The 22816-nt window shown below is 35.6% G+C and overlaps 1 protein-coding gene across 1 annotated transcript in view; it reads right to left on the reverse strand.

Annotated features, from left to right (window-relative positions):
* Positions 1–22816, reverse strand: part of NAALADL2 (N-acetylated alpha-linked acidic dipeptidase like 2) — a 189653-nt gene that overhangs the window by 84437 nt on the left and 82400 nt on the right. Inside the window, exon 5 of the mRNA XM_008497711.2 lies at positions 19847–19997. Coding sequence (XP_008495933.2) covers positions 19847–19997 — 151 coding nt within the window. The remainder of the gene's footprint in view (positions 1–19846; positions 19998–22816) is intronic.

Below are 22816 nucleotides of genomic sequence, written 5' to 3' on the forward strand. Positions count from 1 at the left end.
AAAAACACTACCCATTTAAAAAGCTGACCACAAACTGCTGCAACCATATTACTGGAGTCTTAAATGTGATAATAAGTATTATTTAAGACTTTAAAAATACCTACTGCAATTCTTAATTTAACTTTAAATCTTTGCACCAAGTTAGTGATTCAAATATAGTGTAATAAAATATTTGTACAAAAAACCACTGATATTTCTCTATTTTTGTTAAACATGTAGATATGTTTGCCCAGCAGAACCAAAGATTTCTCTCCCACCTGCAAAAAGGATCCAGACAACCAGAGAGACTGGATATCCCACTCAGCAGTGGGACCATTAACTCACATAATAATCACACAGCATCTCCAATATGAGTTCTCCTTCCTTAACCACTTCAAGAAATAAGCAACTTTTGGCACATTCAAGAGTTTACAGGTTGGTCTTACAGCTTCTTCCCTCATGAAATAAACCTTGTTTTCCTACAGTGGTGGTGGCCACTATAGACAAAACAAATAAACATGGAATGAGACACTGATACAGATTTCCTTCCCCTCAGTGATGAGCAAGACAATAAATAGCAAAATAATTGTCTTGGTTTAAGTGAAATATGTTTGCAGCAGGCAGAGTATACATCAGGTTACATATGCCATCATTGTTCTGATTACAAACTAGCATGGAGTCCTGTTTACCCACAATGATGAGATTTATTGTTATTAAAAATAATAAAAGCCCTATAACACTCTACAAGGAATGGAATGGAAATAGAAAATCTCTAAGAAAACACTGAAAGTGACAGGTTTAGGATACCAATTATTTTGTTTATAGCATGTAGTGAACACTGCAATGACTCAGATTCATATGCTGTCTGTATATATTTGGCAGACAACATGAAATAAAATTACATACATTATCTGTGCTACACTATGCCTTTATTACAATAATATATATTCTGATTTATTCTTCCATATTTTTTGAAACCATGGAGAGTCACATTTTGCCTTCACTTGGATGACATATGAGGTCATCCAAAGGTTTGAAGTCTCTCCCTTTTCCCACAGCTTGTTTCTTATTCCTCTCCTCACACTGCAACACCATTAATTGTGCAGCACCAGCACAAATGTCACAGTGGCCATACAAGATCAGCAAACTTTCTTGAAGTTCTTTAAAGCTTGATCAGTTCTTTGACCCATGGTCAAAGAAGTGCTCTTAAGACAGACCAGCAGAGCAGGAAGTAAACTGGGACTGGGAGGTGGATTGGGTGCAGGAATCCCTCTAGTTCCTCCCAAAATCTCATATTGTCAAACCACAGTTACAGAGAACAATCTGGGACTGTGGCTTGGCACAGTATGAAACTTAAAAATGCACTTTCAATTAAAAAGTTACTTGCAGGTTTAAAAACAAAACAAAACAAAGCAAATCTTTATAGTTTCTATTGCTCTAGGTTTCTTATTAAAAAAAAAAAAAGAAAAGAAAAAACAAACAAACAAACAAAAAAACACACCAAAACCAAACCAACCAACCAACTAAACAAACAAAAAAGCTGAAGCAAGTTGCCCAGGACATTGTCCAGTGAGGATCTGAGCATCTCCAACTATGGAAATGCCACAACCTCTCTGGGCAACCTTTCCCAGGGCTTGGCCTCACTATACAAAAGCTTTTCTTATACTTTCATATTATTCTGAAGCTTAATGGCTGACAACAGGGCTTTAATGCAATCCAGGATGCTGCTTGCCACCTTTGCTGCCAGGTATAGTAGATATATTTGATCACGTACCAGTAGTAATTTGATTAGAGCTACTGAAGAAAAAAAATATCCAGGAAAGTCAAGCTCAAATGACAGTTTTCTAGCATAAAGATACAGGTTTGCTCAAGATCCTTATTCCTATTTATAGTATAAAGTTGAGAAAAAGCTATGCTCAAAATCCTAAAGTACTGACTCTATGGGAATCTTTGCAATACATATTAGTTGATTTTTTGGATTAGAGAACAGAGACAAATAAACTATAATCTGTTTGCAGCACTCCTCAGAGATAGAAACACTGGTATTTAATTTAGTTAGGAAGTTGCTTATGTATTTGCAATGTTTTATTATGTTCATGCTGACTACTGTAACTGCTCTATTCAGCTTCAGAAGCCTATTACAAATACCCGTGAGAACTGGATTTTATTTTGAGCACAATAACAGCACATCACACATGAAAATTCATCCAAAACTCTGAGTGAAGTCCTCAGCCCCCAGTGTTTCCTTACAACCCCTGATAAGAAGGTTTGGGAAGGTATACATCTGAACCTGTGTTGCCACAGATGAGCACACAAAATAAATCTATTTGTTGAAATTCAAGGACAATTTGAGTTAGGAAGATCAGAAGAAACAAAATTTGGAAAAAAAAAATAATTAGGAAATACTTAAGAAATTAATTCCTCATTTAAAAATTTATTTCAAATGCCAGAGCTATTTTTTTTTCTCTGTAAAATATATTTCTTACTTGATTCAAAGGAGACTTTACAGGTAGAAAACCATGCATATCCAAATCTCCCACAGATGTCCCCTCTTTTACATGAAATAAAAAGGCACAACTCTCTACAGCTACCTCAGAGATTACACTCTCCCCAGCTCAATTCTTTCTCACACAAGCCTTGCACGGGACTTTTTTCACCAGGACAGACAGAGCATTACTCTCTTACATCACCTAATCATTACTGTAAAGTTCATTCAGCACTTGTTTCAAAATATGATTGACAATCTAACCTTCAATGTTGCCTCTATTCTAATTCTACCACTTTACAGTCACAATTCAGTTCCAAAGACTTTTTTGCCTGAAGTTGCATGAAGCTGGTAAGCCATAAGCATAACTTCACAGTGGAAAATACTGTCTTGACTCCATCATATTGACAGGCAAAACCATCAAAAAATACAGAAGTATGGTTCATTGAAACAACAAAGAAATACAAATAAAAAGAACACTTGGCCTCTCATAACAATATGGGTTAAAGCAGTTATTTTCATAAAAGGAATGTGTCATAAGCAATCATCATTTCCATGTTATTTCATCTCCTTCTCAGTACTGGCAGAAATAAATTGATGCCACATTTGTAAATTCCATTGGCACTGCTCCATTAAAGTGACACTTGATGTATTGCATGATTGCCTTTACAATATGTAACCATTTTTTTTTGTTGTTGTCACAGGTGCTGTATTTCATGCAAGTGTGAAAACTGGCATTTGCAATTCTATAATAAACTCTTTCCTGCCAATTCTGCATGTAACAAAATTGCAATTTGTCCTCAAGTATCTTTTTCTGCTCAGAAAAAATATTTATAGCCACTCAAAGATCAAATATTATTTTCTGATGTACTTGCTGCAGACAGTTCATTCTCACACACAGGATGCTGAATGAGAGCACTTAAGTCAGTAAGACAGAACTGACTGAACAGCTTAGCTCTCTGTAACTGTTTATAATGAGGCCAAAATTCAAGTATTCCTTAACATGATTTCAGGCTACTAATTCATAATTGCATTTTACTTCCTGCAGATCAATTGCAGTAAACAAGTCTAATATTTAAGTAATAACAGATCAGAGGGAAAAAAATATTTCAGCCTATGAACAGACCTGGCCACCTTTTATTTCATGTTTGGCTTTTACACAAACCTCAATACAATAATGGAAAAGATGTTGTGAAAACAGTAAAAATTTACTACATTTTTTTTTTTACAACACTACTGTAACTAAAATTAAGTTCTCTTCAATTTAGGTTTAATTTGGTTAAGCAATTCTAAGCCTCTAAAATGAACAGAAAATGATATTTGGGACTAACCATGGAGAGAGTGTTTCAAAGATGTTTCTCTACTTTCTTGACAGTGGCAGTCATCTTGGGCATCAGTGCTGAGTACAATGAGTTGGATGCTGAGAAGAAGCTAAATATATTTTAATTGGGTAGACTTTTAGTAAAGCCTGTGCATTCTGCTTGCACTGATTTGACAGAAAACATAGACATTAAGGAAATAAATACTTTTCAAAAAATCAGTCCCCTTAATTGATTCAGTTCTCACAAAAATCCATCTTACTTTTGACTGGCAGCTAAAAAAGTGGCACTGATTCTTGAGGCGTGTTAAAGGGCTATGAGGAAACACAGAAAAGTGAAACCAGAAATGACCAATCACTCAAAGTATTTAATATATCAATATGAATTTCTTGAAGGCTATGATTTATCTTCCTTACAGAATTCTCTTGTACAAATAATTAGATAGTACAGGACCTGTAGTGATGAAACTTCAGGCATCTATAAACCTATTTAACTTACTCAGAAAATTAGATTTTAAGTTACGTGTTCAAACTTGTCTAAGTGACAATTTTCCCAGCAGAGCTTATTGAGCAGAATTAAGTATTACCGTAGATTAATTGAGCTAATTGTACTTCCTTTAAAATCTGTTCAATAATTTTCTGTCTCCTACTGTAAGAATGTATTTCAGATTTTGTCTGTTACCCTCTAGCTTGATACCTGAAGACAAAAAGGCACAAATAACTATTTAAAATCTGATGAAAAACGGTGTACTTTTCTACCACTGGCTGGAAGTGTGTTCATTAATGCTGGTTCCTTCTATTCTGGCTACTGAATTTTAAAATGAAAGTTTTCTTCTGTTTTCTAGAAACAGGAGAATCCTCTCCAAGCCTCTACAATTTCTATGGCAAAAATTTCTTCATAAATAACAACTGCCAGATGGAAATGGCCAAACTAGTAACAAAGTATTTTTCAGCTTCTAACAACTCGCTGAAAACTAAACAGAGATGCAGGTTATTTAAAAGTGCTTCCATGTCCTTAGAATAAGAATATGTTCAGCAACCAGTGCAAAACAAAGCACTCAACCCTTGCAGCTCTGAAGAATGGGCCTGATGCTTCATCACTGATGTATATAGCAGCAAGGATTCCTCTATCTGTTGTCCTGACATAGGCAATTAAAAGATTCCCAGGACACAGTTTGGGAGCGTGAGATAGACAAAATATACTTTTTAGAAGAAAATCTGAATCAAAGTAGCACCTTTCTTCTGAAGGCAGAAGATCTATATGTATTCCTTGTGGCCACTAAAGCCTTAATCAAAGAAACACACTATTTCCCCTTACAGTATATCACCACAGAGTTGAAAGGGAAATAATACAATGATTATTTTTTTAAAACCACTGTAATTGGAAAAGGAATATTTCAAACATGCAGAACTCTGGCAGTGTATCTTTGTTTTCAGCTCATTTTGGGAGACAGTATTATATCCATAAACTAAATGAAAATATTTCTCATTAACTACTTGCTGTATAGTAAAGAACACAGTATTGCACTCTGCAGAAAAGTACATTACCAAGAAGTCTAGATTTAACAATAAATTTAACCAAAATTATCTTAACCCCAAACTATATTTCATCATTGCCATAAATTGTAAATACACTTAAAAGCACTTATTAATTACCAAGCTCTACTTCTACACTAAATCTAAGCAGACACAAAAATACGCTGATATGGTTTTGATAGGCATCTTTTAAATAGCAGTAAAGAATAGAAAAGAAGTTTCTATGCATACAAAACAACTGTTTTCTAAGCAGAAGTTGCAACTGTACCCTTAGATATACATAAAAAAGATTTATTCTCAAAGAACCTACGCAGTGTGAACTACTTTCACAGGGTACATAACAACTCAGCTATTCAAGCACAAAATGTGCTGGAGTATTGTTCTAATTTTTAGCACTCACACTTAAAAAATCCAGCAGTTGGATAAAACCTAACAGCCAAAGGAATTGAAAAAGATGAGGATGTAATGTATGGAAAGCATTTAACAGTGGGAATGATAAAGTTTTCTTTACCAACACTAAAATAAAATACACTAGATAATCATTACAAGAAAAAATATTGATGGAAGCATAAGAAAAACATTTCACCAATGAAACATACAAATCGCTGGCCTGGTATGCTCAGCCCTGACATTTTGCCTGACATTTCTGAAACAACTGAAGCCTTCCTTCCCCAGTTGTCATGTCCTTCCTCTCTTGAGTTAAAGTAAGCAGCTTAGATCCCATTTGAACTGAACATTTCTGGATGAGTGAAGTCAGTCTCTTCAATCAGAACATAACAGTCTCTAGTCAAGAACAATTTAATGAATAAAGCTTGGGTTTTGCAAATTACACATGCAAGATGTTGAAGTCACCACCCTCAATCAGATCAACAGACTGAAGAGCCATCAGCATTTCTTAGGGTACTCCATAACTATTAGAGCATCATTATCATCCAATCTTGGGAAGACACTGTTGAAAGGTGTTAAGAGAAGCTGCAACATGTATTGCCTTCAATACACTCCTTTTAATAGTGACTTCTCCAGCACAGTAACAAAGTAGAACCTGAAACAGAAGTGGGTGAGTTTGCTCTAATTATCCATTTGTGCTTCTTGCCATCTAATTGGTCTCACAGTAAAATCACACCAGAGGCAGAAGTACTCAAATTAGCATCCAGATGCAGTCAGAGATACAGTGTATGGGCTCCTATTATAGTTACAATAAGAAAGGTGATTCAGCTGCAAAAGTGCTCCTTCAAGTCTTAAAACAGGCTGGATATTGCTTGATAAATCCTACTAATGCAGGTCAGTAGAAGCTTAAAATATACAATCCCTTTCATCACTGACATTTAGGATCACAGACTCTTTCTTCTACCTTACTTGAGAGTGGATTGGTGAAAAAATCCCATCAGATTCTAGCTAGAAGGCAAACTCATGTTTTTCATATTTAGAACACATCAAAATCTAGTCCAATACACATTAGTGCCTCAGGTCTGTATGTGGATGTTTTTTAGACATTTATTTAAACATTCAGTTACTTTTATGCTCTCTGCTTTATTCTGTTCCTTTCTTTGCAGGTTAAGAATTTCAGTATGAGGTCAAATTCAGTCTCACAAATGGCAGCTACAACACATGTCTCAGTTTGAGGCAACTTCTATTATAATTATAAAATATTTAACTACTCCAGTTTTGAAAGTATAAATACTTTCAGTAAGCTATAAGCAGTAAACTTGTAATAATTAATATCTGTGTCATGAAGACTTCTTTCATCCACTCTGTTTACCTTGGCTATTAGGTGCTCAAATCCATACTAAGACAAATAACCTAATTCTTTAGAATTGTAGCAACATAGAATGGTTTTGGTTGGACCTTAAAGCTCATCTAGTTCCAACCCTCCCCAGATGGGCAAGGACACCTCCCACACGAGATGTCCTCATCCCCACACTGAACAACTGCTCCTTTGTCATCCTGTCTTCATAGGAGAGGTGCTCCAGGCCTCAGAGAAAGCATTATTCTAATTTCCACTAAGCAAAAATCCTGAAACTTCAGAGACCATGTAAAAGTCCTATCTTTAATTGCTTGGTTCATAAGCATCACTTAGAGCCAGCTATGAAGGCCCACTCTTACCGTTCATTGTCATTATTTCCAGGAACTGTAATTGCTCTAAGATTAACAGATAAACAGAAAATAAACACATTAATGAACTAAGTAAAGAAATTATTAAGAGCCAATGAAAACCTCTCTAATATAAGGGAGCAGAATGAAGAGATGACCAAGAATTACTCAAGAAAGAATCCAGTAACTTTGGTCTGGACACTAATCACATTTCATCTGAGTCAGTAACAACCTGGTACAGCCCTGACAGCATTTTCTTCTTTAAATGCCATAATCCCTCCACATTCATGCAGCAAATAAACTAAAAGGAGTGTAAAAGAAAAGCAGAGTATTGTAATGGACTAAAAAGAATTAATCCAGGAATCAGAATGTTTATTTTTAACTAAATTACACTTTATGTAATACACATCAATTGCTACCAAGAAACAATAACAACTATCCAGTTCTTCAGGGATGGTTCTTTAATATACATAACCTTTGAGATTTTAATTTTATTTTGATTCATAATGAATAAATCGTAACATTTTGGGAATTACCAGGTATTTCAAAATCAATCTTCCACAATCATTTATTCATCAATTACTGCTTAATATTATAATGTTTCCTATTAGTCACTGTTGTATAACCATGAACCATGGATAACCGTTTTCACACCATGTGAAAATCTTGAAGAATAAGGAAATTATATCTGCATAAACAAGAATAATAAACTGTGTTTGCAGTATTATGCAGCCAAAAAATGCAGTTATCAAAGGACAGACTTTCAGAGTATTAATGGCTAAGACAGCAAGAAGGTTAAAAGAATGCTGGAGTGCATTCTGGAGATTTTATCTCAAACAAGGAGAGTTATTCTGAATGCTTCCAGATGTGCTTTTGATGTATTTCTGGCTGGATTAGGCTCTTCCCTCAGCAGATAGGATTCTCTGGTAGTAATACATATGTAGTTCTGCCTCATGAATTACTGGCCAAAATAAATCAGGTTAATCTTTTACCCATATTCCAGTTCTGATCTACAGAAAAGGACAGTGAAGAAGTAATTTTGCAGAATATTGTCCTACAAGCTGAGTCTGGCAAAACACTGCATTGTTCTCATATGTGGCAAATGAAAGAGTCAGCTCATCTGAGCAGCCACCATAATCATAAAAAAATGGTAAATCTCATTCTTCAGAAGAGTGAATGGGTTACAAATAGATATATTAAAGATTAAAATAAATCATGTGGAATAAAGAAGCATTATCATGACACAGAAAAGGTACCTCCTACTAAAAAAACAACAAACAAAACCAAAAAAACCCTACACACCAATACAGATCTATCACTTGACAGAAGTCAGGAAAAAAAAAAAAAATGAAGAAAAAAAAAAGAAGCCTTGACATACCAGTATCAGCCTAAAATACTCCCCAAATCCAGAAAGCTTAGTATAATTCTAACTATCACTACTAAAGCTACTTGGCAACTTTTGTCAAAATGTGTCTAAAATCACGGATTAATTGAAACACAAGAAAGTTAAATAAATAACTTTTCAAAAGAGCAAATAGCTCAAGCTTTAAATAATTTATTTTCCAAAACCCATTTTCCGTGCAATTTCCTGGGCTGCAAGACAAGGGGTTATTAGCTTGCTTTTGATTTCCCATATACATTCTCAAAAGCATTTTTACATCAATAAATTATTTTTAAGATGCTGGTATATTCTGAAATTACCATTGCCAGTTTAACTATAATTCTGTACTGTCTCCTATATCCTTTCAATTTTAATCTTAATTATTCAACACAGCATTACCAGAATGTGTAATTAAATGTTGGAAAAAAGATATAGTAACATCCTTTAGAAGAGAGAGTAGCTCTACACACTACTATTAACAGGCTGGATGCAGGAATAGCTTTTCTTAAACATTAGAGCTTGTAGCAATTCTTTTGTTGCCACACCAATAGGACCTGAACCCTTTATTGCTCAATTTTCAAAGTCCACAAAGATTTAACCCATTTTAGGAGAGATCAGGAGGGAAAAGAACTCTTTTGACATTTCTCCTTCTAATTACTTTGTTCCCTTCTCCATTAAGCAGTAGATGTGTGGAGCCTTACCAGAGGAAAGGGAATTTGGGTATTGCAAAGTCATGTCTACAATATAAAAACCAGCTCGTGAGGATTCCTAAATTCTTATCACAGCTGATTATTACAGAGGTTCCAGTGCATTTGTGCAGCTGCTAAAAACTGAGTTCTGCTTTACTGGACTATAAGACACAACTTAAGAAAAGCAGCTGTAAATGTATATCAACAGATTTTGAAATACAGATAGTAGAACTGATACATTATGCTACACAAGCAACCTCGTATTTCAGAAAACCCAACTGATCCATCTGACTGTCAGGCTGTTACTTTATCCGTAAGAATGTGTCTCAGTTAGAGCAACATCCTGTAGAAAAAAAAATAACTTTGAACACCATGCAGTAACTGTGGCACCTACCAGAATAGTATGATGGTACTAGGTCACTGTAACTGACCTTCCAGAAAACTTCCACAAAAGAATCACAAAGATTATTGTAATGTTGTAGCAGCTACTACAAACACTATTGGGCCTTGAGGCTTCTTTTATCCTTTTCTCGTTGTCATAATTTCTCAGATGTATCTTGTGGGACATAGATCTCCAGTTCAGACAGTTTAATTCCCTTAGCACCCTCCTCAAATCTATGAACTACCAAGACCATTCCTTATAGTCAGAGACAAAACTATGATTAAGTGTTACAGGACATGTCACATAACTGACTAATGCCTTTCACACCACCTGTCAGAAATTCTTTAACAAAAATTCTAAAATATATTTCATTCTGTCATCTTCCTCACTGCACAGTATCCAGTATTGTATGAGAAATATTTAATATCTGCAATCTACAGACTATAATACTGTAAGCACCCATGTTTCATCCATCTAATTCTCTCAAAATTTATAGGTCTCAGAAAATATTCACTGATTCTTCCACTTACTGCTATTTTTATTCCTTAGAAAGGGTCATGAATTAATAATTGACATTGTGTTGAAATTGCATTAGGTGGGCATGCTGAATCGAATCAGTTACTTCTTCCTTTCTTTGCCAATTACAACAGGTGTCAGAGAAGCTTTCCCCTATTTTAGTATCAGATTAAGATCAATTGAAATGGCTGCATACCACCAACATGCAGTATCTTGTTCTTTATCCTCAGGAAGACTTAAGTCCTTTAAACTAATGATCAAGAGTGAAGATCAAGAAATTAAACATATGGCATAGTCACTACTAATACTAGATTCAAATAAAAACATAATTCTACAACAGCTGATTAAAGACAAAAACTGAGTTTTAGTTTAAATTGAAAACCAAATTATAGCTCTGTCAAAACACATTTTATTCCCACATTTCATTTTGCTCATTAATGTTTCGGGTTTGAATTTAAACATGGAAAAGACTGAGCAGAACCTGCTCAGGCCTGACTTCTTATATTTAGCCTAGCATTCTGTTTCCCTTCCTATCATATAGATATATTTTATGAAAGTGTTACAGACAGACAGCTTTTATCAGCTAGACCACAGGGGAGAACATTACAAGGTACACTCCAGGTCTTTCTGGCTTCATGTCAGAGTCCCCAGGTCCTGTTATGTCATCCTGTCCCAGATCATATTATTCTTTTTTTTCTTAATATCTGTGTCAACAAAAAAACTGCCTGCCAGGCTGAAATTATTCTGAAATTTGTTATATGCTCACAGAATCATAGAACAATTAAGTTTGGAGAGGATCTCTGGAGATGACCCACTCACACCTCCTTGCTCAATGCAGCCTCATTTAGATCAAGTTCCTCACACACATGTGCAGCTGCATTTTGGGTATCTTCTTTAGACAACAATTTCTTTGGGCAACTTGTTCCCGTGGCTGGCCCCCCAAAAAGTAAATATAATATTCACAGCACTCACATATTGGTGCTCTCCCAATAAATCCAAAGAAAAGGCAATAAAAAAAATCAAAGCCTGTTTTTTTCTCATCTTAAGATAAGACAAAATATTAAAATGCCTTTTCAAAAACTGATCCACAGTGAGGTGCTCAAGGGAGAAAGACCTTTATAAATCACAGCACTTTTCTGAAAGTTTCAGTTGCCCATTTGTGCAACAATACAACCACCAGGGAAAACTTCTTGTAACAGCTACTACAAACAGTGATTCCCCTCTCTGGTCAGAGGTTAATGTTTTCTGATTTTTATTATTATTATTATTATATAAAATTGAAACAGAAACAAAGGAAAGTACATTAATAAACACAAGTCTTGTAGAGACAAATCATGAAGAACCTGACACAAAACAGAAAAGACATTAAAATTCAAGAGTGATCTCTTCTAGGATCACAGAGATTTTAACTTAGAAATAAGTGTAGATTTGTATAGCTAAAATTTACTTGATTAAGATTTATCCTACTATTTGTAAATCTCTTGCAGTATTCCTACATATGCTTTAGGATTTGAAAATCTATTATAGGATTTGCAATTCAACTTTTCAACTTACAAAGCAAATGAGAGATGTACCCAAATCCTATCTTACAGCACCAATTGCTACATCAGGGCTTCAGAGTTCAGAGTTACAAGTCTGTTGTACAAATCAGAGGAAAAATCCAGACTCTAGAAACACAGATGTGCCTCACCTAACAAGATGAAATTGAAAAAAAAATATGAGATTGAAGCTGTAACTTGGAGAAAACGTTGTTGAGCAGCTTAGGACTACTGCTCCTGCCTAAGTGTTTTTTCCTTGCTTCTCCTCTATACTTTGATGTATTGTACTAACATACAAAAATTATTTTAAAAGCATGAGTCATGCCTAACAGTTATGAAATCCATGGAAGTTTTCCTTCTTTGCATTCTGTTTTGGGATTCTTTTAAATTTTTTAATTGGACAGCAGTCAAGCTGCACTTCTAGTATCCTGAAGCTCGCAAGGTAACACTTTCACTTAGAACCCAGAATGCTGGTATATACCTAATATGACTACATAGTAAAATTAAACTAATAGTCAGTTGATACCTACATTTTTTTATTACTGAAGTTCTTGCCTTCCAATACACTCCCCCTTTTTAAAAAAGATCAAAAATATTTTCAGAAATTATCTATTTAACCTTTATACAATTCTCATCACACCTGAGTCCCCCAATTTTACCTCAAGAAACATTCCACTCTTACTGTTTTCAGAAAGCCAGTCTTCTCTCTTTCTGGAGAATGTTTAAAACATTCATCAAGATAGTCATGCCAAGTGTTTATTTTATAATGGGTTAGCAGCACATAATGCTACTGCTCAAATAAATATTTTGCCCCTTTACAGCAAAACTCCAAGTTGCATCTGATATAGTGATTTTGGGAGAGAGCAGAGTTAACTGAAAAGTGAATTAATTCTAAGTTTTACCCTACCTTTAACACTTCTTTTACTACTACAAAAACCAAAATGGATTTTATACTATGCAAATTTTGCTCCTGCCCAAGTTTTAACTGCCAAAGGCTTGGCAATGTGTGGTTCAGTTCTGTCTGAGTACACAAAATATTGCTGAAAATCCCTTGCAGTTCTAGATTAAACTTGGCTTGGCAGAAACCTCACGATGGACTAATTGAAAGACTGCTGATGCTTGGAGATGAAGAAAAAAACTAAGTAACCCAGGCATTTTAAAACGTGAGTAGGCCAGCTGCTCTAAAATTAGTCTTCTTGTTAGGAGCATTATACCAGAAAGGAATAGATTATCACCATGTGTCAGTTTTAGCTGACATCTGTGACAAGAAAAAAATTTACCTTTTTAGTAGGCAGCACAAGTATTTGTTCATTACATTTTTGGATGGGTTGTGCCTACAGCATCATATTTCACATAAATTCGGACCATATCTTAAATAAACCATTACATCACTATTCTAAAAGATCTATGACTTCAACAGGGTTTTAAATAACACATGAGACTCTTTTTTTTTTTCCCACTAATACAATAAACTCACCTTTCAGCTATGTAAAATTAGCATATAAGAGGTTTTGGAAGTTACACACATTTTGTACATATATTTGTCCTAAATGAAATTGAAACAGTTATCAAAGTTTCAAAGGTTTATTCCAGTCATTCTCATAGCCTAGTTTTGCACCTGAAAAACATGTCAGATAACAAAAGTATCTGCCAACAAACTGTTTCTCATTCTGGCATCATACCCAACACAGCAAATATTGCCTGGCATCACTGCACATAGGACTACTCCAAAGGCACCACAAAAAGAGTTTTGTAAGCTGTGACTCTTTATTACAAAGATTTTCCCATATTTAGAAAATTGTCTTGTATTGCACAGCTGGCTCCTGGCCATTGCTATTCCCAAATACTTTTTTCTGTCACTCTCCCTTTCCCAAAATGAAGCATTGACAGAACAAGCAAAATACCTGATGGGAATACAGAAGATGGAGCCAGTTCCTTCTCCAGTGGTATTCAGTGTATGGGGAAGGAGCAACAGGCACAAACTGAACTACTGGAAATTCCCCTTAAGCACAAAAAAGGCTGGAAATGTGTCCAGAGAGGGTTTGGCATGAGATTGGAGACGCTCAAAACCAAACTGGACAACAACCTGTGGAATGTGCTCACAGATTCCTCCCAAACTCAACTGTTCTGAGATTCTTCTCTCCTATGCTCAGGGCTGTAACCCCTCAGCTGCTATCAGTATCAGAGACATCTGCTCTGGAGCACACCATCACTGAAATCACATCCCTAGCATTTTAGATGGCTTTGATATAATCTGTTTACCCTTTTTATTATATGAGCTTCCTTCAGCACTCATCTTGTCCTTAGCCACTCAATCAAACCATCACAATAGCTTCTCTTTTTTCTACCTGTCTGAAAGTAAGAGGTACTATTGTCTTTTTTTTATGCAACTGCTGAATATGGTAAGCAGAGACTTAGGACAGAGATCAAGTTGAATTAAAGAGGTTTTGGTTTATTCTAGCCTGCAGTATTCAAAGTGCATTAGAAAAAAAAATCAATTATAAAACTAATTACAACTTTAATTGCTTAAACAATAAGCCAGATGCCTTTATGGTGGTCTTGATACTATGCAGGTGCACTTGCAGGTGTTAATTATACCATATGTAAGTGTTACATTGTAGTACCCCAACTTGTGCACAGGAATATAAAATCTCACAGAATTACACATGCACACAAATATTCAGGAAAGCTAAACAAGCTTTATTAGCAAATATGATTCCTTTATTTATACATATATAGGTACTATCTGCTCTGTCTTCCTGTCAGGGGTACCTAAACTACTTTAAAATCATTTTGAGCCTTACATTCTTCCCTTTAGCTTCTATAAGGCCAAATTATTGCTTGAATCTGACCAGAATTTGTAGTTTGAGACAGCTGTATTGCTGGCAGCACTTAGAACTAGTACCACTTACCAGAAAGACCTGCCTTTGAGGTGTCATCTTAGTGGCATGCTTGAGAGAAAGCTGTCATCTCCAAAAGAGATATGTGCTTTGTACATACAAAATAAGTGAGGAAAAAGGCACAACTAACAGTGAATTGGGTCCATTATGTTCAAAATCTTCATTGCTAGCAAGCTATTGCAGTGCCATTGGCAGTAATTCCCCCATTCCTCTTCTAACACTCGGATAAAATATTTACATTTTTCAATTCAAATTTGTTTCCTCACCCCCAAGATAAAATTATAGGCAACTTAACAGAAGGCAGAATGACACCTGACACTGTATATTGAGAGCCACACACTCAAACCTGGAAACCTAAAATACCCTGATGTCCAAGTTATTTTCTCAAGACCAATTGATTTTGCAACACCAATGGAAAGCCAGGCAGGAGCAGAAATGAAAAACCACATAACACAAAGAAATCAAGAGTATGTTATTTGGTACTTAAATACAAATTTACTTGCTTCATTCTTCCCTGCAAAAACTGAAGATACAGGGGTTGGACTAGATGATGTCCAGAGGTACCTTTCAACCCCTAACATTCTGTGATCAGGGATACAAACACCTTTTGAACCCTTAGTGCTTGAAGCATTACTGAAAATCTGCTGAAATTATTACCTAGTGTGACTACTATTATTCAAAACCAAGTATTTCCCAGAGATTTACTTCTCTATTACATCAAGACTGACTTCTTCCATGCAGAAAATAACACAATATATCAGATAAAGCAGTGTATTTGGTAATGATAAAGTGTGTGAGGGAGGGTTTATGGCAAACACTAAAATTTTGTCCTAACTAAAAAATAAAATTATCAAGGGTATATGTAAATACATATACATACACTTCTAAATTAAAATACAATACTGTAACTTTTTCTTTCTCTCTTGCTCCTGTCCTTAAGGAACATAATAAAAACCAAAAAAAGCAATCCAGCAGCCTGAATATTGACAATTATTTTACACTGTTATATTCCTATCTCATTTATCTGATGTTAATAGCAATAGAGTAAACACAAATTTTGGAAAAAAAAAAAGAAATAATACAAACATATTACCATAATTCCACAGCTGCAAAGATAACCATAGAAAAACTATCCTTGTAGCTGTGTTTTGTTCTTTGCGAAACAGACAAACCAGGACTGTGAACATCTTGTAAAAAGTCATGATGATTTAAACCAAAACATTTTGGAACATATGTTGAATATGCACGGTTAAAACTGTTACACAACATTCCATTTTCTAGTTGAGTTCTGCTCAGCTGGTTGCTTCAGAGGAGTAAAATACAGTAGAAGACAATAAGGACAAACTCAGAGATGTGGCAGGAAGCACATAAACATACAGAATCACATAAACATACAGAATCACATAAACATACAGAATCACATAAACATAAAGAATCACAGCCTCCAAATACCTACCCAGCCACACTCTCACTTCCCCTCCTCAACAGGATAGGGGAGAAAGTAAGATGGAAAACGGTCAGGACCAGGGAGAGCATTTATCAATTACCTACAAATGCAAAACTATCAACTATTGCCAATTATGAGAGATTTAGATAGTGAGAAACAGAAAGGACCAAAGCATAACCCTCACCCTGCCTTTCTCCTGCCTTTTTCACTCCCTTGCCTGTCCAGCAGACTTGCTCTTTCTTCAGTACATTCTTAGAGGCATCACCAGCTTGCTGATGGGCTCAGCTCTGGCCTGCCACAGATCAACACCTCACGAATTCCTTGTCCCTTCCTCTCAAGTCAAATCCTATCTGCAATGTTAGAGGAACACTCATGTCAATTCCTCTGCCTGAATAATGTTCACTATTCACAATTCTAGGGATTCTACATTTCCCCCACATTACTGGCTTTTCAACCAAATCCCTGTAATATGACTATCTGCTAGCAATGCCCTGAAGAATGGACTATTTCCAAATATACCACTTACAGTTATAACCCCTGCATAACAATTCTCTAAAACAACATTACACTTGAAACCTCAGCTGATAGCATAAGATTGTATTTTACAGCTGTAACATTTTAAATTTTATAAGCTCAGAGTATTTTCTATGATGCTGTCTGAATTCCATGAAATAATTCCTATTTTACCACTGCACAGATAGTGATTCTATTATGAAGTACCTTATCTCAGGGGCAGGGTTCTTAATGCTTATCACAATGCTACTTTTCTATTTACATACTAGGATTGACAAATACATTCTATCCATATTTTTGTTTACTGAGCCATTTCCTGTGTGGAAACAAATTTGATTTAAAATGGCAAGTACAGCAATAGAAAAATCTAGTGTGTGTTCACAATGCAAAAGAAGGTGAAGGGAAGTGCAGCATTCAGAAAGCCCCAATGCAAAAATAAGTAGCTGAGGAAGTTACTCAAGCTTGATGCTACTCTTCCAAACATCATTTTCAGGATAATTTTTGCCACATAAATCTCTTATTTACCTCTCATGCTTCCTAAATCCATACCTTTAATTCTTTGAGGCCCACCCGCTAGATCTGTTTGATTTCAAAAGTAGGAAGAGAGACATAAGAGATCTAAAAATGGAGGATATTACTCTTTGGCAATCAGAATCAGGAAGTCAACTGATGCTCATGAATGCTCATGTGTTTGTTTCAGGACTGATAGGACATGGGATTAGGAGAGTCTTAAGAACAGAAGCATTAAATTATCAAAAAAGCACTAGAAACTTTAACATATATGCTGCTCACTCCCCTTCCCACATCGTTAATTTTTTTCCCTTTATTAAATAGACATTTAAAAAAAACCACATTCCCTCACAGGTAGCAGACTTCTCAAACTCATCCTCAAGCTATTTCTGTTCATTTGAAAATAATTTATATGCAAACGTGCAGCATTTAATCTTCATGAAACAGAAAATTTGAGCTATAACCTCATGAGAACTTCAAAGTTGTTTCTGAAGTGTTACATAAACCCCATTTCAAAATGTTGTCAACTTTGAGAAGAGATCTATAAATGGTATCATATTCTGAAGATTTTTAATAGGAAAAAATCTGAAGCAGTCCAGTATTCTGAGATGCCACAAAGAGATTTGTTTTCAGACTAAAAGAATGTAAGAAACATAGGCATGAAAACACCACTTTCTTACCTTTTATTCACCTAGAACAAGCCTAACAGTGGATCACTCCTCTAGCTAAGAATTCCCCACTAAAAGGGAAAATGGTGGTAGGAGCTGAGATTGTAATAGTAACAGTTGGTTTGGCAATGTATTAAGTGCAGATAGTATCAAAGATATGCCAATAACTTAAGCAGAAACTTCCAATAAACCCTCTTGTAGTGCATGTGATACTCTGTGAACCAAATGATAGGGGCAACTTTACCTGTCTGGAGCTTTTATTCCATGTGTAGTCAGTTTAACTACTTTAGACTCAAGTGCATCCCTCAGGCAAAAGTCTGCACTGCAGCCATATATGTATTTGTCCCAGGCATAATTAACCTCAAACAAATTGATTCATACTCTCCAGAGAAGGAAATCATTATCAAAATCATAAAAATTCATCTGATCTACTGTTCACTGACAGAACCACAAGAAAGTTTTCTCAAGTGTTCCTTTGAGCTCTTTCCAGCTTATCATGGCATTCAATGATCAAAGTATAAATAACTTTAAGAACATGATACTCTCCTCCTGCTTATCAGTGTTGCTCAAAGATTTAAAACCACAGACAAGCCACACAGATGTTTCTAGCAGAAACCACCCATGTCCTTGTATCACCGCTGATAAAGCTTCTTTATCTCAAACTGGAGATTGGAATGCACACTGCTGATGAGATCATTTACTGACAGAAAATCATACACATAAGGTTTAGACACTGAAGTGGCATCTTCATATTGGTTTATGTGTTTTGATTAGCTTGACTTTCCATGTAGAGTAAATAAAACATTAAAGAGCCAGACAGATAAGGGACAAACTGTTTTTCAAATAGCTCCATGAAATGAGCAGGAATAAAGCTTGAAGTGTTATATTTACCTCTGTAGCTCCCAAAGCACTTTAAGAGCACTGGGTCAGGTACACTGAGACACTGAGAAAATGTGCAATTTCTTTCCCACTGAGCTGTCAAGACATTCACACTGTGAATAGCTAACACCCTTCTTTGACAACCACCAAATATTTCTATTTTCTGCCATTCTAGTCATGAAGTATCTCAGTTGATTTAGTGCCAATTCAAGCCAGACTTTAGATGTCAGAGCTAGTAACTGGACCAAATATTCTCGATGAAGCCTTGTCACAAACTCACAGACTGCTGCTTAATACATTTCCAAATAGTTAGATAGCTAAAAAGGTTGTAAAGCTGAAAAGGCAGCAGAGAAGCAGAACACACATTCACTGAACTGCCAGAATGGAGATGTAAGTAGCACAAGTCAAACACGCTGGTGCTTTTACTTACTGTTACCATTGCTTTAAAAAAAAAACAAAACCTTTAACTTGCAAAAAAAAGTTCGGGTTTTTTTCATATTTTGAAAATTGTTCTTAAAAAGCATAATTGATAAACAAGTCTATCCAGCTATAAACATTGCTTTTTATTAAATATTTTAAAATATAACATGCTGATTGCTTTGTATTTGCACCTGTTGACCAGAAGTTTCCTCTACCAACACCATAAAATTGGAAGACAGAATAAAGGGAGGAACACTTCTTCTGCTAGGGACAGATCCCATGGGAGCTGCTCAGAAACTTCACAGTCTTTTTTCATGGGGTAAGATTAAGCAAGCAGGAATATTGTTACAGTGTGTGAACACACAAATAGAAAAAGCAACACAATAAATTATTTAGAGTACAGATTTTGTGCCAAGAGTTTAAAGCACTTTTGTGACTGGATTCCATCCTTTGAGCCATGCTGCCTTACACAGTGTTCCCTTACTCAGAGTTTCTATTTCAGGAAGGATTTGGTTCAGTGTTTTAACTCTCAGACTTAAAATGTATAGAGAATTAAAATGTCCATTAACTGAACATGCCTTGGATAGTACTTACCAATACTGGCATAACCAGGTGTTGATGGATCTCCTCCACTGTTCAATGAAACCATAAAAGCTTTATCAGCAAGATCTGTAGTCTTTGGTAAGTCACAAGGATCAATGTAAAGAAGAGCACCACCAAACCCAGCATCTTCTAAAAGAGAAAGCTGAGGAAATAAAACACAGGTGACTATTAAAAAAAACCGATCAGAACACATTATTATTTATTTTAATTACAGTTGAGATGGAGGCTATATCATGCAACAGGCTCTGATCAGACTCTCTTGATACTATGTTCAATACAACCTGAATAAATACAGGTGCAGTTCTAAACTGCTTGCAATATAAAACCAGAAGCTATGATTTGAAAAGACAAAATACCCACCACCACCACCACCTGGCCCCAAATACTTAAAAGTCATGTTTCCTAATTAATATAAAAAAATAATTCTTTAAATTATATATTGCACATTGTGGAAACAGATTGAACTGTTCCATCTTCTCATCTTTTATTGTGACAGTCAGATGAAGCTGGTGTCTTGGACATTATACTCAAATGAGGCACTGGCCATGATTCAGCAACGTACAAGGAGAGTCACCTTTTACTCTACCCACCCTAGACTTACAACCCTAACATATTTTCAGGTGTTATAAATGCCAACTTGAAAATGCCTTAGTTTTTAATTTAATCTCAGTAAAACATCCTGAGTAGAACTTCCTTTCCTAAAAACTACAGCCCTGGGGTGGCAAATCAGGCAAACTTTCCCAAAGTCAAGGACAAAAGCATCCAAGCACCATAAATTACAACAGACTATAGATATTGTGATTCACCAAGATTTTGACAGTATAGTCTGAATTCAGAAAAACAGATGCAAGTGAACCTGTAAATAGCTTCTATAATCTTACATATCTTATTCAAGCAATCCCTAGATGAAAAGGGATAGTGTCTGAGAGCAACTTTATTCAGATGAATATGAATGTGCAGAGCAAGAATTTCTGTGACTAGCACAGATGTTTAAAAATGTGAAGGATAAAAATGTATTAGAGACCTAAATGTAATGCAGGAGTAAAAAAATTTCCAAAAAAGGTAAGTTAGTTTATTGCTGTATCATTCTGTTTCTAACTCATGTTAATGCTTAGATAGCCAGCAAGAACCTGATTGCAAATTAAAAGGAGTGGGGACACTACATGAGAAGCAAGACACAGCATAGCTAAATGATGGAGCAGTCTGGATTTCAAGTAACAATTGTCTTTTCTGTATCCAGTAACTTTTTATTCATCTCCAGTCTTAATCAGTCTTAATTAATAGCACAGAAGATAGGAAACATGAAACACAGATGCAGTGTTGTGGGGTTTTTTGTTTGTTGGTTTTTTTTTAGGAAAACAGTTGTAAAAACTTTGTACTGAACAAAATTCACTATTAAATACCTCTGTTTCACTGAGAGAAGGTAACTAGATGGTTGTTATGCACAAAGTGCAGAACCACTGCTGCCATGGCTACAGTCTCTAGTAAGGACTTACGTTGTACATATGAAATCATAAAACAGCCTTCAGATTTCAGCTGTAATCACTGCTTTTTAGCTTTCCAGCAGTGACATCAGAACTATGCCAGCAATAAGTAAGTGTTGCTGCCTCCGTTTTCATCTCTTCCCTTTCCCCTTTATCCCTCCCCTGAAGTTGTAATCACTGTGCTTTATAAGGTGTAATGCCAGCACCATTACTGATAAATATCACCCCTGTAAGACTTCTTTAGTCTGCTTTCTGGGCTTGTCCATTAATGTGTCTTGAGCCACAGAATGATTGAAACCCTAGTTAGCTGGCAAAGAAGACTTATTTCACAGGAGGAAGCATCTCACCGTATTCCTGCAAGTGTAATGAAAATGGGATATTGAGTGGAATAGAGGCAGATCCTGATAATTCACCACAGTGAAAAGGCACCAATAAAATCTGGAGAGCTTAACCCTTAACCCTTTGTAAGAAAATACAGTTTGGTACAGGCTTACAGTTCTGTATAATGACTGACTGTAATCATGGAAGGTTCTATCCTTACTCCAAAAAAAGTTGCACACACAGTGTCTGGAAAAGTTATTTTAAAATACAGCAACTTTCAAATGCTTTTCACCATTTGTATGTACATTAATGAGAGTTTTTCAGCATGTGATAAATGAAACTCTAGTGCTGGAACTAAAATGAACCAGATCTCTTCAATTTCCTATAGGTTTCCTTTTGTTACATTTTACTTCTGAATATTAGGTACAATACATGTCCAGTAGCATTTTCTTATTAGATCTTATCCTGCTTTCAAAGGTTAAATAAACCTTATGGCTTGCAATCATTACATAATGGTTAAAATGTATCAGTAAAAACAATATAAACTAGCTGCACACAGTATTTATCTCTTTCATCTAGCTACCACCTTTCCAGTCCTATGCTAGCAGAACTTACAAGTCTGCATTTCAGAAAGACCTTTAGCACACCACACTGTCTTAAACCAAAAGTTCTACAAACCAGACCTCTCATTTCAGAATGCACTCAGGTGCAGGCATTTCACACTATTCAAAGTGTTATCTCTTGCTGTATCCTCACTCCTGTACACAGGTACTTACATTAATAGATGGCATCAGTCTGTCCTCTGAGACTGCTCACAAGTTTTTGAGGGCCTTTCTACTGTATCACCTACAACATGGCAGAACAAGGCTCCTGTGTAAATCAGAATCAGAGCAAGTGTGCCATACACTGGGAGCTTCTGACTGGTGTCAGTGCCATGAAGATTATATTCCCAACCTTTGAATTTATTCATATGAAAACCTGGAAATTTCAGTCACAAAAAAAGAACTGAGATGCTCTGGAGCAGGGTGGCTTTGGTATAGCAAAGGCAATGAAACCTTAAGTGGTAAATTAAGGAAGCATTTACCCTCTTTCTTAACTCTATTCTCATTGTTTTTATTAAAGCAAATAAAAATAAGTATATGAAAATAAGTCTGTG

This window comes from Calypte anna, chromosome 9 (assembly GCF_003957555.1).
Source record: "Calypte anna isolate BGI_N300 chromosome 9, bCalAnn1_v1.p, whole genome shotgun sequence".
In the NCBI taxonomy this organism is placed as follows: domain Eukaryota; kingdom Metazoa; phylum Chordata; class Aves; order Apodiformes; family Trochilidae; genus Calypte; species Calypte anna.